Source organism: Diabrotica undecimpunctata, chromosome 8 (genome assembly GCF_040954645.1).
Source record: "Diabrotica undecimpunctata isolate CICGRU chromosome 8, icDiaUnde3, whole genome shotgun sequence".
Taxonomy (NCBI): domain Eukaryota; kingdom Metazoa; phylum Arthropoda; class Insecta; order Coleoptera; family Chrysomelidae; genus Diabrotica; species Diabrotica undecimpunctata.
Genome location: NC_092810.1, coordinates 125,409,669 through 125,427,893, shown reverse-complemented (window position 1 = coordinate 125,427,893; position 18,225 = coordinate 125,409,669). Strand labels below are relative to the sequence as shown.

The window sequence follows — 18,225 nt, the reverse complement described above, 5'->3', positions numbered from 1 at the left end:
AATTAATGGAAGCAAATGGAAGAGGCCTATGTCCAGCAGTGGAGGAATACAGGCTGAAGAAGAAGAAGATATCCTTTGTAAAATGTTTAAGTCTTTCAAACAATAGATTGCCGAAGATTTTATACGCAGATACTAACAGAGTAATGCCTCTATAGTTCTTACACTCCAGTTGATCAACCCTTTTATGCAACGGACCTATTATTCCCTTTAGCCACTCTTCTGGTACCCATTCATTCTGCCATATAAATACTATTAGTTTATGGATTGCTGCAAAAAGTTGATCACCACCTTTTTTATACATTTCCGAACAGATTTCATCGATTCCTGGGCTTTATTGTCTTTTAGTTTTAGGATCGCATTTGACACTTCTTCTCTTGTTGGATCTTCACTGTGTAGTTGATGTTGTAGATTTTGTTGATTTTCTATGTTGTAACCTCCTTCAATATCGTTTATATTTAGATATTCGCTGAAATGTTGAGCAAATTTGTTAAGAACTGAGTTTTTATCGTGTAGAATTTCACCGTTAGTGTCTTTACAAATTTTTAATCGTGATTTAAATTCTCGACGGGTAGTATTTAAGGATTTATAGTATTTCCCCGTTTCATTTTTATCGAATAAACATTGTATCTCATTAAGAGTGTTCTTTTTGTATTTCCTCTTCTTACGCTGATGGATACATTTTTCCTCTCTTCTAAGACATTATTAGGATTATTTTTCACATTTTAGGTCTTTTCGACTTAGAAAAATTTTCGATATTCGAAAATTGTTAATAACTTTTTTTATATTAATATTTTGTTGAATGTCTTTGTTGATTCGTGCCTAAGTCACTACGACAAACATTTATATCGCATTTTGAGCGAAATCTGACACTTAGAAATCACACTTGTTTTTTTTGAAATTTAGAAAAATTTTTACTTTTTCAAATTTTACCTTTTTTTTTCTTTTTGCATTAATTAGTCTTAGGTGTGATAACTAACAACCTTCTCTTGCAGATTCTTAGTTCTAAAACTAATCCACATTTATTTGCAGATTCTTAGCTTTAGTAAACATTTATTTGCATTTCAATAAAAGGTAATTTCCCTCTAGCTTAGTGTTCATATACGATCTATATGTCCACGGACCGTGATCCTTACATGCTCCGGTCCACCCCAGCTATGGATAGTGCGACTGGACTACCTTCCCTCATTCCCGAGGGTCTTATCCAGCGACAGTTTGTACTTCGAACGATTTCCCTTCTTGTCTCTTGCACATACCACATTCTTTTAAAATGGACAGCACAATCCGTCTACCCCCAAAGTCCAATATGTTTCGAGAAGCAAACTAAGTAGTCCTTGTGTGCCTACATGACAAGAGCTTTTGTGTAGGCTTAAAATTACCTTACTCACTGTAAAATGTTATTGTTCTGAAGCTATTTTCTTGTGGCATTTTAAAGTAATTACTATTTAAATGGGAATAAGCCACAATTAAAGGTTAAAGTACGTTTATTGACGTTTCAATTTCCACTTCGGAAATCGTTCTCAAAATACCTTTTCCTTCCACATAGGGGACGTCTCTCTCTTTACATCTGACATGACCAAACCATTGAAGTCTTTGTTCTTAAATCTTTTTGACGTGACAACGTCTTAAATTAGGTTGTGGCTCGGAGTCACTCATGAAAAAGTGTAACGCCCGCTCACGTCTGTTACGATGAGTCACCGAACGAGAGAGAGGCCCGCCGGACCGGCGAATGCCTTGCGTCTCTCTCCCACTCAAACATGATCGGTCCGCTGCGCGCGCAGCACTAGAGAATGAGGCGCGTTGAATCGGTGCGTGCTTGTGTCTCTGTCTTTCTCGAGCGTTCTTGGCGTTGGAAAACCGAGAAAGCGTCATAATACAAGTTCACACGTGTGGTTAAAGTATCGTCAGCTGTGTCTGTAGTGAAAATGTGGAGTGCTTAGATTCGTCATTTACAACAACTACAACAATAAAGGTAAATAATTGTACACTAATATTTCGTTATCGTAAACTATGATTGATTGATTAATGGACCGTGGAAGTGAATTGACATCTGTCAGTTTCACTTTCCAAACAAACCCTGTTTAGTGTGGATAATTTGTATTTTTCGTTATTTTTTCATTTTTTTACAGAATCTTTCCGCTTTTTGCAATATCTAAGTATTCTAATAGTTACTACAATAATTTTACAAGGTTGTGTAAATAAAAAATAACAATAAAATGCATGTATCAATAAAGTAAGGTTAGAATGTCTTTAATTTAAACTTTTAAACTATATTTCATAGAAATAGAACACTGAATTATGATGGTATTATCACAGTATACTGTGGTATTATCGTAAAAAACACTATACTTAAAAGAAAAAGCAGCAGAGGAAGCAAACTATTAACTTTATAGAAACTAAAAAGTCTTGAGATTGGGATTTCAACTTTTGTTTGGAAAGTAATTGACAGTTGTGACGTCACACTTCCACTGTCCATTGTTAGATTGACACAAAAGTTGAGAAACTGAGTTTATAGGTTATGTCATACTATTGACAAATGTTGATAGTGTTAAGTAAATTATTAGTTTAAATCACTCTGCAATCAATCGTAATTCAGTCGATTGAGAAGAAACAGCGCGTATTGCTAGTCAAAATATATAGTTAAAATTTGTGCAATTCTTATTTTCATTCAATTCCTTGTCCTATTGTGCAATTTAATAATATTCATATCAATAAATATTCTACCGAGAAAAAGACGCTGTCACGTAAAATCTTCGCCCGTAAAACCGACTTTACAGGCAACCGATTTTTTTGAAATTGTAGTCATCTCGGCTCTTTCCCTTATCAAGTCGTTTCTTATCCTGTCTCTTCTAGTCTTACCAAATCCACCGTAACATTTTCATTTCAACTACTTCCATCTTCTTTTCCGAATCTACTTTACATTCCACACTTCATGGCTGTACACCAACTCAGGTCTAACCAGACTCTTGTATAACTTTCCATTCAACCCTTTCTCGATTTTTGATCACAAAGTACCTTGATCATTCGCTTCCACTTAAACCATCCAACCTTTATCCTGTGGGCAATTTCACGATCTAGTGTCCCATTTTCCATTAAGTAGGAGTTAAGGAATTCAAATTCTCCTATTCGCCTTAGTTTTTCTCCAAGCAATTATATGTCTAACCTTAAGTACTCTATTTTCAATAGCCCTTTTAAAACACTCCAACTTCTCAACATTTCTTTGCTCTCCTCTACTTAGTAACACAATATCATCAGCCAAGAGCGTTGACCAAGGAGCCCCCTCCCTTACTTTCTCTGTCAGTACATCCATAACAAGATTAAACTGGAAAAATTTCGGTCAATCCGACAGAAGTCCTTACCTTATACGCTCTCTCATGCATATCCTTCACGAGCCTTACGTACTTCTCAGGAACCCATTTTTCTCTCATACATCTCCATAATTTTTTTCTAGGAACTGTGTCATACGCCTTTTTAAGATCTATAAATATCAAATGTAGCTCTCTTTTCTTCTCGCCGTATTTCTCTATAAACTGTCTCAAAGCAGCAAGGCGTCTGTTGTCCTCCTTCCTGGCATAAACCCACACTATCTCTATTTTTCTGTTTTTCTCCTATCGATGTCTCTCTCCTTACGTTGTGTGCCTCATTAACTTTATTACTCTATAGTTTTTACAGTCCTTAATGTCTCCTTTATCTTTATAGAATGATACCATCACTCTCTCTCTCTCTCTTTCATTATGCATTGGGCATCCTTTCTTTCTCCATATCCTTCTCATCATTTGCCACAAAATATCAACCCATTCCTCCCCTAGAGCCTTCCAAACATCGACAGGTATTCAATCAGGTCTTACTACCATTCTTGATTCTATTTAACGCCTCGACAACTTGCTATCCTATCCTATAACTTTCCAAAGTACTCATACCATCTTTGCTTTATTTCAGCATCGATTGTTAACCCTCTTCCATCTGCACTCTTAATTTGCCGCACGTGGGTTAAGTCCTTTGATGACTTTTCCCTTTCTTTAGCAATCCTGTATAACCTTTTCATCCCTTCGGCTGTTTCCAACTCTTCATAGAGCTGTGCAGACGATCTTTCCTTAGCAGTAGCTACAGTGCGCTTTGCTATTTTGTATATATCCTTATCTTCCTCTCTTTTAGACCTGTCATACCTCTTTCTTCTCTCTAACCTTCTGTTGTACTTTATCGTTCCACCACAAAGTTTCTTTGTCTCTACGAGATGTTTTCCTAGCACTACCTCTCTTAATCGCACTACATGTTGGTTCCCAACAGTAATTTACCTTTTTCTTTATCTTTTTCCTCAAGCTCTTCCAGCACTCTACTCTTAAAGACTATTGCCAAATCCTTTACCTTCCGCCACTTTACTTTCTGGTGTCCTACTTGTTTTCCTTTCCGTCTCACCTTTATCTCCGTATCCACTATCACCGGTCGGTGATTAGCTACACAGTCACCCTTTGGTGGTAACCTGTTTTAGCTGACTTCTACACAGCACAAAATCTATCTGACTTTCCCTTCCCCCGCTACTATAGGTAACATAACACTAGAGTATGTTCATACACTTCGAATTTCATTTCTACATCTTTGAAATGCTTGATATTTTTTAAAAATAAATTTTCCTGCGTGGACAGTTAAAATAAAACAGTTTCAATTATTTTATTTATATTTATTAACAAAAAACTAAATTTATTAAAAAATATTTTAAATAGTTTTTACATTTAATGTAATAAGTTATAAAAGAAGCAGTAACTAAAATAGGAAAAGTGATTTTCCTGTCTTTAGTCTATTTTTAACAAAAATGAACAATATAATAATACATTATATTAAAAAAACATTGGCAAACATTAACTTAATAATCACATTTATTTTTAAGACCAGATAAGAATGTATAGATTACTTAAAATCTAGATTAGTTTGAGAGTTGACAAAAAACGTATAATTGAATTCATCAAATATAAAGTGCATACGAACATGTAAGTTTTGGTTTTATAGCGTCTTACGCTTTCCGGTGCGGATCAATTAATGGGTGTTCGTCAAGCCATGGTGACCCTATATGTCACCATACTATTCATTCATCGGCAGACTCGATTCTCTCATGAATTAGAATTTAGTCGCTCATAAATGACTGAAAAATACCTGCCTGGAGTGTATCTCGAACCAAATATCAAGTACTACTCGTATTTACAAAAAGTGTCGAGACGATCTAGAAGATGTAGGTATGAATCGTAAAATACATACAGCTTGCAGGCAAAAAGTAAAATGAGTTGTAGAACTTTTTTGCAAACTAAAATCTTTGTCTTGGAAAATACAGGGTTGTTCAGTGAATCTTCAATGGATCTGATAGTCATAAATATAAAAGACCAAAATCAACTCATGGGTTTCTGTCAGAATATAAACCTATTAATTAAATTTCAGCTTTAAAGAGTCATGACCATTCTTATTTAATTTTAAACATTCAAATGATCCAGTGTAGAAAACATCAATAAAACCCCGAATAACGAGTGCCAAGACAATAGAACAACAAGTACCTACATTATAATCAAGAAATCGTATGAGCTAGAGGTTCAATCAGTGTAAGATTTCGGAAGGCATTTTCGTGATACTATGATTTCTTACTAGAGTGACCCATTGTTACAGCTACATTTACTCATATAATACACGTATGGATAAAAATATCGAATATTTTGTAATTTTCTAATTTTTTTGAAAATAAATTCTGATCAATTAAGCCGTTTATTGTGAAGAGAAGTTTATCAACGTTTAATGAACAATTTTAGGTTTTTATGCGGAGCAAATTGTGAAAAAATTAATACTTAATGTTAGGTAACTAAGGTTATTTTACTCTAAACTTAAATGATAATATAAATTGATTAAACAAGTCTTTTTAACTAAAACAATTGCATGACCAGTAACGAGTATTCCCCCCTCTAGCCCTTATTACTGCTTGCAACCTTCTCGGCAGGCTTGCAAGTATATTTTGGACATATCCTTGAGGATTTGCATTCCATTCATCCTGTGCAGTGAGCTGAAGCTGCTCTATCGTATTTGAAACGGGATTTCTTTGTCGTATGCGGCGTTTTACCTGATCCCACGTGTGCTCTATTGGATTTAAATCTGGGCTAAACATTAGCCAACACAATCTTCGAATTTAGACATCATAAAGATACTTACTCACTATGACAGCGGTACGAGGTCGAGCATTATCGTGCATTAACATAAATATGTCATAACCAATGTAACCAACATATGGCAAAACATGATCTTGCAGAATTTTTTTAACGTAAGAGTCAATAGTCATCCGTCCAATCACTTCCACAAGTGCGGTGCCTCCCTCCTCACTAATACCTCCCCAAAGCATTATACCACCACCTCCAAAACTAACGGTTTGGGTGAGATTGCAGGTGGTGAATCGTTTCCAACTGTTCTGTAGAAGTGGTCTCGACCATTCTCGACGATTCTGTCTCAACAGTGAAGAGTATTTTTGCAGTTGTCGATATTTCACTGAATATATGTTCTTGAATATTCTAAATGACGATCTTTATGATTTTGGAGAAGACGTGTAGCTTTGATAGTCTGACGTCTAGGCTTTAAGTTTGCTTCTTTTAATCTTCGTCTAACTGTTTTTAAACTCACATTAACTTGTGGTAATTACGTAGGTCATTTCTGACCAACCAAAAAACGGTCATCAATTGCGGTTGTGCACCTTAGGCGTTCTTGACCAGGCCTTCGAACAAAATTTCCTGTCTCGTGGTACTTTTTTAAAGTATTCGAAACTGTAGACTGACTTCTCCTGAGACGTCGTGCGATATCTTTTTGTGTATATCCTTCCTCGTACAAAATTAGAATCTGTATTGCTTGGGCTTCATCGCAGTGTCGAACTGGTGGCATACTTGTTTTAAACTTAGTTAAATCATAATATTCCAAAGAATAGATGGAGTGAGAAGGAGAGGCAGACCCAGAGCACGATTTAAGGATCAGGTGGAGGAAGACTTGAGAATGTTGGAAGGACGAAACTGGAAAGCCAAGGCGAAGAATAGGGGAGAATGGAGACTTATCCTTGAGCAGGCCAAGATCCACCATGGGTTGTGGAGCCAATGATGATGATGATGAAATCATAATATTATTTAATTAAAGTTAATAAATTAAACTAAAAATAACCGAATTACTATGGGTTTTCCTTTACTTAAAGAATGTTTTTTATGATAAAATGTACGAATGACACTAAACGCTAAATAATCGTCAAAATAAACATCAAAATATTTCAAACCAATTAAATAAATGTATGGTAACATCAGCAAAATAAAATTATTTTGAAATAATAGTGACTACAAAAAAATTGGAAAATTCCAAAATATTCGATATTTTTGTCCATAAGTTTATAATGTAGTGAAGATTTCTTGAATTAATTAGCTTCTAGGTTGGGAGACCATAATGAAACGCTTTACGACCATAAAAGGTTGTAAAAAATCACAACACGGAATGTTTTGGAAAAAAAACATTGCTTTATGTAAGACAGAGAATAGCAGGATATCATCGTTTTCAATCGATGAAAACACTTTACAAGAACAATACGAAGCAAATGAATAGAAATACTTCTCTGACAGAGAAAGATCTTAGTTTTTATAATGAAATCTATGTACAATATTTCCCATACCACTTTATCACATATAATTCACACCATTTATATGAAACTTAATAAAATATTAAAACCATATACAGTGAGGGGCAAAATTATAGAATAAATTGATTTTTTCGAAAACAGGCGACTTTGAAGATAAATCCCGAAACAGGTCGATTTTTATTTTTAAATTATGATTTTTTGGCATATATGGCGTTATCCATCTGGGGCGTAATCGATGATTTGTTCAATAATAATTGGGAATTGTTTGCTAGCTCATTTGAAAGAATATGCAATTCTCTATTCAGTCATATAAACAGTAACACAATTATTTATACAGGGTGGCTAAAAAATATTTAATTTGTGAATTAAATTAATTTACATAACTAGAAGTATGTATGTACACTTACGAGCACAAAAATCGACTCACTCGATAATTTGGATTATGCTTAGTAGTTTTAGATTATATGCTTAGTAATTTTATGTTGTGTTACTTTGAATTAAAACAACTAATGCAAAAAAATATTGTCCATTATAGGGCTTCTAAAAAATAATTGTTTTATGTAAATTGGCAACGTGTAAAATTTGCTTACTTCTCTGCACAGGGAATCCAGCAAACATTGTAATGGGCATGTTATACGCAATGTACACCTCTATGAGTTTGCCGGTGGTCGTCTTAGTCGCTTTTCAAACGCTGACGTGTGTGTACACTTCAAGTGCAGTAAGTGAATATTTTATAAATGGATACTTCACCAGTGAAGGCGGCCCAGGTAATTGCATTATTATGAGAGGGTTATGGTTAAAAGACTGTCGCCTCTCAACGACTTACCGTCGATACCAGGAGACCGGTAGCTACAGTCGACGACCCGGTTCGGGTCGGCGACGTGTTGGGATGATGGATTCATTGTTCTGAGTGCTTTTCCTGAGAGGAATGTACGAGGTGTCACTGTCACTCAGTGGACAGTTGGGAGAAGACTTAAGGCTGCCACTTTGACTCCCAGACGAGCTAACACAGTGCCCAAATTAAACGCACGTCAGAAACAAGATCGACAGTTTGCCCGAGAACACGTCAATTGGAACCTTGGTCAATGGAGCAAAGTTTTAATCTCCGATGAGAGTCAAATGAGCTTTTATAATGACAGAAGACGACGCATCTATGGGAGGCCCGGAAAACGATTTGCTCAGTGCTACAGTGTCGAAACAGTGAGCTATGAAGGTGGTTGGTGTATATTTTGGGGTGGTATATCTTTAGAATGAAAAACAGAGCTTGTGTTCATGCCCGGTGGTGGTCACGGAGGGAGTTTGACAGCGGATCGTTATATTACAGATATTCTCCAAAACCATGTTGTTCCTTAAGCCTGCTACATATGCGACCGCTTCATGCTAATGCATGGTATCGCTCGATGTCACACAGCGCGGAATACGAAAGATTACCTGGTCAATATCAATATAACAACAATGGACTGGCCTCCATTGAGTCCGGATATGAATCCCATCGAGCACCTATGGGAGCACCCCAGGAACCACTCAGAAACTTAATAAGGACCTTAAGAGATCGCATGGAAAGTGTAATACAACTCAGAGGACTAAATACTCAGTATTAATTTTGATTTTTTATGTTAATTTACCTTTATATTCATTACATAATGACTTTCATTCACAACATGTTTTCTCGCATACAATATTAAGTTATCTTTGTTATGTTCTTTACTTACTAACTTTATAAAACTGCAAAATTGCAATAAAAGTTCATTCTGTTCACGATAGTTTACTTTTAATTTTACATTATATGTGGATATAGACTAGTCAAACAGCATAGTCAAGAAATATAACTTATTTTACTTTTGAGTCGATTTTTTTACTCGCAAGTGTAGTTTATTTAATACAAGATACATTTTACTGCTGTGGGGAAGCAGAACAAATGTTTATTTGACAATTAAAAATTGCTTTTGGTTTAAATTAAATGTTCAAATTGCCATCCGCCTATCTTTTGGCAATATTTGAAGCGACAACAATATTTTTGATTATCTAATTCTATTTTTTAAATCTTGTAATCTAGATCACCCCCGTTGATTTATTAAAATGTATTAAATTAAATGAGAAGTAAATTAGTCCCTAATGTTGTCTAATATTAAAACGCTTGAAGAAGTTTTTAACCCTTTCGGCCCCCTCGGAATAAATATGTCCCACTAGAAGTTTAAAAATATTTACTGGCTCAAATGCGTCCCGATTTAAACGTAGTTTTGCTTTAGAGGTATTCTTAGTGCAAAAGCAAGTACATAAAACTGAATTTACAACGCTCGACAACAAAATTTACAAGATTTAAAAAATAAAATTAATTTTTTCCATAATTTTACCCCTCACAGTACACAGTTCGTAGAGTTTTTGATTTTGGTATTTAGTTATTCCCCGTTGCTTCAAATGCTCAGGATTCTACTTTTTATATTCGTAAATAGACCCTAATAATAATAGTTTATTTGTCCATTCTCAAACTACTTTTGTATCTATGTATAATTAGACTACATTTGTTGGCAAGTTTGGCTGGCTGGGTGCTGGTTGAGCTGCAGGTTGACGCGACATTAGAGAGACCGCGTTTTGTAGAACTTGTCTTCTAAGAAAGTCCGAGGTTAAACTGCTGACGCTTTCTTTATTTCCAACCTTGCATCTCACGTATCCATATAGATTGGATCCAGTTAAAATCAATGCAATTGTTACTAGCAACTAAAACATAACATTTGTTAAAATTAATTGTACTCAGTTCATCTAACGATATGTGAGAAATAAAATATTGCATAAGAAATTCAATAATTTTAATATCATTAAACCAAAAAGACTTCAATCACATGACTACTATACATAAGTACACTCAAAAGTTGTCACCTGTCAATTACAACTAAACGTTAAGTTTATTGATGATTTTCAAATAAACATTAATGAATTTTTATATTTTTATATAGCAAGCATCGTTTTAAATAAGAGAAAATAATGTTAAAGCATGCCTATACTTCAGATAATTTTAGAACCCGTGTTGCCATCTATTAAAAATATTGCAAAACACAAATGTCACTTTCGTTAAACGCAAGACGTGCCTATACAATACAGCATTCAAGATGGCCGAGCCGTTGAGTGATGTTGATTCTTTTTCCGATTTTCATGAAGAACAGGAGTATAAGCTTAGTGAAAGTGATAGTAAGACAACAGGTATGTACTTTGTATTATTCGGAATAAGACAAAATGATTTTTTTAAATTATTTCTTTAAAAAACTGTATTATAATATATTGTTCTATAGGCTATTCTGGCTTTACGTTATCATGAATTTTTTAAATAAATTAAATGATTCACGATAGACTTTAATTTATTTATTAAAGTTAATTTTTGTATACCATTTTTTTATTTTATTTTATTTCAGATAATGACAACGACCATGTGATATCTGAAACGGCGTCGAACACTTGAAAACGAAAGTCCAATACTAAGTTGACCAAAAAGTTTGTAAGAAAGCAAAAAGTTATGAAGGGTGAACAACATGATTCAGATAAAGGTAAGACTGTTCGTCCAAAAGTATGCAAACCAGGAAGTTGCTGTAGAACTTGCCATCTAAGTTGCTCGGATAAAATAAGTGAATATCGTCAACAGCAAATATTTGAAAAAAGATGGTTTTCTTTCTGGTCAAATTACTGTTGAATCTGCAAAAAGAAAATATACAAAGAAGGAAACATCAACAAAACAGAAGACGAGGAGTTTACAAGATGAAAATAGAAATGACCACAAAGTATGTAAAGAATTTTTTAAAAACGTCTTAGATGTTAGCGATAGCAAAACAACAAATGCTCTAAACAGAAATGCATATACGGGAACTCTCATTTCGGATAAACGTGGTAAACATGCACCACAGAATAAGATAAATAGAGATGATGCAGAGTAGCTAATCAAGTGTATTAACAAATTATCAGTATATGAACCACATTATTGTAGGCATCACACAAATAAAAAATATTTTCCTCCAAATTTAAACATGGCCTTAATGAATAACTTATAAAAATTTTGTGAAGTTGTGGAAAAGAAGCCATTGTCTCTTTTAATTACTTACTGATAGTTTGAATTCTTTTAATCTATCGTTTCACAGGCCACAAAAGGACAAAAATGCGACTATTTTAAAACTCTGCTCAAAACATTAAATGAAGGGGAAGAGAAAACTAAAATTGAAGTGAAAAGGAACCTTCACCAAAAAAAGCAGAAGTTGTGAAGCAATTAAAGAAGAAAGAAACTGAAGCCGCAAAAAAAAAGAAGAAAAACATGCTGCAGTTTTTGATGTATATTTCTTTTTTTGCTTGTAACAACATCCATTCTAAATTTATATTCTGATAGTTGTGGAGGACAGAATAGGAGTATAAAAGTTGTTTTAGGTCTTTTTAATGAAATGAAAAGAAGCAATGTAAAGGAAATAAATCTAAAAAAATTTTTGTGTCTGAACAGTTTTTCAACTTGTGATCAAAATTTTGGTGCCATTGACAAGAAAAAAAAATATTACGAAAATATATTTGTGCCAGATAACTGGATAAACGTAATAAATATCTTAAAAAGAAAAAGGAGTCTAAAATGTGTACTCATAAAAAAATGATTTTTTCAGTACCAAAAACTTGGAGCATGACATCGTAAATAGAAAGAAAGTAAATCATCATCATCATTGGCTTTTACAACTCTTCGTGAATTTTTGCCGCGTTTACTATTGCCTTCCATTGATTCCGATCCTGTGCTATTATTTCCCATGGCCTTAGTTCCATCTTCTCCAGGTCTTCCCTGACTGCGTCTTTCCACCTTTTTCTAGGCCTTCCTGTCGATCTTCTACCATCTGGTCTTTCCCAAAACACATTGCTAATCAGTCTGTCGTCATCACTCCGTACCACGTGGCCTGCCCATCTTAATCTATTGGCTTTTATGTATCTTACGATGTTTCCTTTCCCGAAGAGGGTCTCCAAAGAAAGTAAATACAGGAGAAAAAGTAGAATGGCTTAAAATTTCCTGGATTCAGTTAAGACAATTTGAGCCAAAAAAAATGTATTTTAAATATAACTACAACACTGATAGTTATTTTTCTCAGTAGACTTCATGAAAAAGATATGTGGTCGTCCTTCAACAAATCCATATATGAAGTTAGATTTATTATTTCCCGAAGGAAGAGGGATAACAGTAGAGAAAAATAAAGATCTGATGTGTCTAATATCCACCACGACTATTTTAAAACTCTCAAGTGCACCAATGAGATGGATACAGGTCTAACACAGATTCAAGAAGAAGATACGGATTAATACTTTTTTGGTTCAAAATATTTTTCAGTTTGGTAGTGCGAAAAACGCCTATACAACATTTTTTTCCTTTTTTCTTTAAAAATAAAGCTAATTTTGAAATATTTTTTTTGGTTTATTCTACCTGAATTATTTTAGTTTATCTTATAGAAAAACCCCAAAATGTAGTTATTTTACTTTATTTAGAAATGTATATAACCTATTAACTTTGCTCTCAATTATCTCAAAAGAGTGAATTTGTTGCTGGTTCTGAGCCACTCATATAAAAAGAAAAATTATCTAGAGCAAACACTTTCGAAGCTTAACATACAAGAATGAGGGAATTATGATTTTACACTGCTGCCAGCATTTATAAAATTGTTTGCAGACCAATAGTGGAATATGGTTCTAGAATTTTTTATCATTGTAAAGGTCCTGTCAAAATAATATTAAAGTGGGTGAAAAAGCCAGCTTTTATCATAGCATACTCCATCAAATAGAATGTTTACAATAAAACCGGAATAAAATATAAATGGGAAACTCAATAATTTGTTTAAACCTTTCTCTATTAAAGAAAAAAACATGCGATTGATTGAGCCTCACATTATGAAGATACCCGAAAAAATTTACTGTAGATATGAGAGAAAGAACTGCCCCTCTATTTGTTAATTAACACTATTTTTTTAAATTATTGTATTACATTTAGTGTTCAAAAAATAATTTAATATAGCTATACTAATTCTGTCTATGGAACCAAATACATGTGTTTTACTAGGTCAAACAACCAGACACCTAGGAGAATAATAATTGACAATTTAGATATGGAGGGTCTTCATATACCTAGGCTCGTTGTTGACTAAAGATAACAATGCCAGACACAAGTATTTAACTTCAGAGACTTCGATGGGCTGGTCATGTAGTGAGGATGGAGACCGGAAGATTGCCAAAAAGAGTCCTAGATAGTAAAATGCAGGCCGCAAGACCAAAAGGAAGGCCACGGAAAAGGGGGAGGATGAAGTGAGGGCAGCAGAAGAGCAAAACTTGCTAGACGAGAGGGAGACGTGAGAGAGAGAGAAAGAGAGAGAGAAAGAGAGAGAGAGAGACTAAATATTTACCGAATGATTTGAATATTAAACTTATACACAGAGACTTCAATATCAAACACCCACAATTTAAATCAGGTGTTTCATATGAACTGTACAGACGTATCTTATCTTGAAAGAACAAGAATTTCATTTGCAAGACTAGGCAATGAGGAGTGTGAGGTTTGTGAGAACTTTAATTTGCATAACCATAATAAGGATAATTTGTTTGAAGACTGTGATATTTGTGTAATACTTGGAAAACCCATGACAAACTAGTCAAAGACAGCAGGACATTATACAAAGAATTTGCAGAGAGTTAACGAAACTAACAAAAACAATGAAATTATATTTAGTGCAAATTTAGAAAAGATAATTATGCTATTTCCACATAAAATGTTCAAGAAAATCATTTTTTTGTGTGGAAAAATTGGAAGCCTGAAGTGAAAATGAAAGCCAAGCCAGACAGACCTTATCTCAAAGATATTGTTCAGATGAAGTTTGAAAGAGGTAAGCACAGCTTACAGTATAAAAGCATATATGACAAATCAGAAGACTTCAAGAAGCTTGATTTCTTGCAACTAAGGATTTTGAAGACTGGGATACCAGAACCAGCGAAACTAGTCTCACCTAAAAAATTCCCAATGGAAAGGAAAGACCAGTTACTTCAAGTGCTACAAAATATTATTCCAGAAAATAGAAAAGTATTCTGGGACAGACTATCTACATGTTAAAGACAATTGACAATAATTGTTTGAGAATTTTATATTTTTTTAATTTTTTTAGACCTTTAGCCTTACTAGCTAATAAAATATTGTTTAAAAAAAACAACTTGTTTAAAAAACAGAAAAGTGTAGTTTCTGCTTTTGTTAATTTTACATTGCTAAGGAAAAGAGCAGTAACTTGTAGATACTGCCTTTTTGCTTGGCATTTATTAAGTCAAAAAAGAAGTAAGTGATATTTCTTATTAAAAACTGATTTATTGCAATGATTTTATTCTTTGAAAGCAAAGGTAGTACCACACCAATACAACCACAATATACCACAAAATAATCCATTTTTAAGTATAAAATAATCCAATTTGAAACTTTACTTCCATTTATCTTAAAACAAATATTTTGTAGATACTACCCTTTTCTTAGCAGGCACTACACAAAAGGGCCAAGAATGTTTAAATGTTTCGAGCAAAAATCTTAAGAATATATGAAGGAACAAAAGAGCAAGGTTTATGACGCAGATGTAACTTTAAAATTCATTAAGGTAGCATATCTTAGATGAATAGACTGATTTCCTTCTTCTTCAAGTTCTGCTCCTATCGGAGATTGGAAATCATTCTGGCAATTATAAATTTGTTGGTTATGTGCCTGAGTTCATTTGAACTACATCCAAACCATTATGGAATTTAAAACGTCGCATTGTTTTCCTAGTTGTTCGAGAACTTATGCAGTGTTCCTTTTGTTTGTTTTTGTTTAATTTTCTGCAGGTGTTCAACTTCTTTATCGAGTTTGATTTCATATCAATTTCGACAAGTTTATTTTGTTTAGATATAGTTTTTAAATTAAAATATTTTGTCTATAAATCCATTATACTTTACACATGTACATCTTTTCTCTTGATTGATATTACTTTATCCCATAAATATAATTTTCTCCTAGTTTAATAAACATTTTAATAAAACAATAATACAAGAAACTTACCAACCACCTAAACTCGAATCCAAATAATCCTACAATAAATAGAAAAGACCACAATAATGGGGTTATAACCAAGGCAACCCAGAAGATGCGAGCCTCTCGTTCATTTACTTTGTTCTAAAAAAAAAATAAAGTACACAAAGTGTGACAAAAATGTCAGTATATTTAAAATTTATGTTACAAGTGAGCTATCACATATATCATCACCAGGCATTACATTATTTTACCTTTTTTACCAGTATTTTAACTTTTTCTATACTTTTCCTATCGTTAACAATGATAGTATTCCAAAAAATATCGATTTTTGAGTGTTTTTTTTTTATAAATTGTTTAAACAAATTCCACTGTTTATTAAATAATTAATTTATTAAAAAAATCGCATATTTGTAATGTATGCAACGAGTACATAAAAATTAAAAAAGTAAGATCAAAATCCGTTGAGTAGATCTGGAGATATAAAAAATTGTAGTAGTTTGAAGATGCATTTTCATTTTTCGAATGTGTAGATTTGTGGGTTCCCCCTATACCTACTCACCACTACTAGTCTTAATTTGAACCATGTTTTTGACAATTCACAGAGGATCTTGTTAAACTGCAAAGTTTGTAAAACTTTTTGTAAAAAAACTACGAACTCTTTTTTTTCAATGCTGACATTGCGTTTCTTAATTAAAAGTTTTTAACTTTTAAAAATTTTACCTCAAATATTAAGCTTTTCAGTGATAAGCAAAAAAATTGAAAAAATGGCACTTTTTAAACTAAATTGTTAATAATTAAAAAAAGATGCCGAAATCTCTGCAGAGAATATATACATTTTCTTTACATAGGCTTATAATAACTAAAAAAAATTGTCATATATCTGGATTTGTCACAGCTCCAAACAGGGCCTTTTTTGCTTATTTCCCTGTACTATAAGAAGTGTTCAGTCCATAGTTACATAAGTCTGGCTTGTTTCTGGATAACATAAATTTCTATTACTTTCTTTGTGTATATATGTGTATATACATTTTTACTTGTGCTTTAACTCTTTATTTCATTTTAATGATTTGATTTTGCATTTGAAGATATCTAGTATCTTCTAAATCTCAAAATTGTACTCTTTTTAGGATTGTAACATATCACACAATATCAAATTGTATTAGAATACTATTATATATTAACTAATGAAGAAACTGTACATTACTTTTACTAGGTATATTATTCTTGTTAAAATCTTACCTGCCTAGATTCAAATACCCAATGAGATTTGCCATCCTCATCCACATAATTCCACCATCTTAATCCAACCATTAACCTTCCTGTTATATTTTTTACAGTCCAGAAGTCCATTGATAATAATAAAATTACACTAACAAAACTTGTTATAAAACTTGCAGTAAACTGTTCACATAATAAGTATGCTACTATGGCAGCTCCACGGAAAGCTAAGTGAAAAAATGTAATGTATGGATGCCTAAAACAAATAAATAATTCGTAAAGAACCACTCAGAATCTTTTTAGGAAAATTGTGATATTTACAGATATACTTAGATAAGTTTCTAAGTTCAAAGAGAAATTAAAAAAAGTTTGTAACAGTTTTGATAAACTATATACACATCTCAAAAAGTAAATAGGAAGAAAGACTCTTTATTATTATATTATATTTACAAAACAGACTGATTTCTATAAGGATTGATATATTTACACCTATGATATTCTTCATTAATTAGGTCTTATGTTATATTCTTCTATTAGTAGTTCTTTCGTTTCTTTTTGAACTTTATTTTGTATATATCATTATGTTTTATATATCTTAATATGCCCTTAAAACTCACTTCAACAGTTTATATCTCACTTAGCAGTGTTATACTTTTCCTGTTATGCTATAATCGGATATTCTTTTTTGTTCTAAAATGTTTTAAGACCCTACAGAATAATATCAGGTACTCTCCATAGTCATTTATTTTCTTAAATTTTTTCATGGAATTATTATTATATGTTTGTGTATTTTCTTTATGACTACTCTTTTTTGTTTTTATATGATAAAATGTACTACAGAGACGACTAAAAATAAAATCTGTAAAGCTTGATTAGCAACTAAATAAGTTTCTCAAAAACCTTTTTAAGAAAACAGTAATAAGTATGTAAAGGTGGAAGAATAATTTCAAACCTATATGTTTCCAATTTTCATAAATATTTATTATATATAATATAAATATATTTACGCTAAAGCATCCTTTTTAACACCAAATTCTCCCTCATCTTCGCCAAAGGCTGTGGTATCCTCTAAGAGAGGCATCTGAAAAGCGAAAATCAATTTTTAGATACTGAACTGAAACGATCAGATAAATGTTTATTTACTCACTGAAGCTGACGACATCACTAACGTAGAGATTATTTGATATCGTGGATAGATAACCAATTATCATAACACGTTAAAAGTGTTTTACTTAAAAATATTTCAATTTATTTACATACACATCATACTGTCTCTATGTTGTCGTTGCCGATTTCATATGTATGCTTCTTCTTCTTTCATTCATTTGCTTGGCCTTAGCTA

At 32.8% G+C, this 18,225-nt stretch overlaps 1 protein-coding gene across 1 annotated transcript; it reads right to left on the bottom strand.

The window, feature by feature from the left end:
- Positions 1-4,660: 4,660 nt before the first annotated feature.
- Positions 4,661-18,196, bottom strand: LOC140447956 (uncharacterized Golgi apparatus membrane protein-like protein CG5021). Its single transcript, XM_072540923.1, has 5 exons — positions 18,031-18,196; positions 17,891-17,964; positions 16,905-17,139; positions 15,693-15,806; positions 4,661-10,348 (listed from the first exon to the last, which is right to left on the bottom strand). Exons 1-5 carry the CDS (start codon positions 18,043-18,045, stop codon positions 10,142-10,144), a joined length of 645 nt encoding a protein of 214 aa, XP_072397024.1. The 5' UTR covers positions 18,046-18,196; the 3' UTR covers positions 4,661-10,141.
- Between the last annotated feature and the right edge of the window lie 29 nt (positions 18,197-18,225).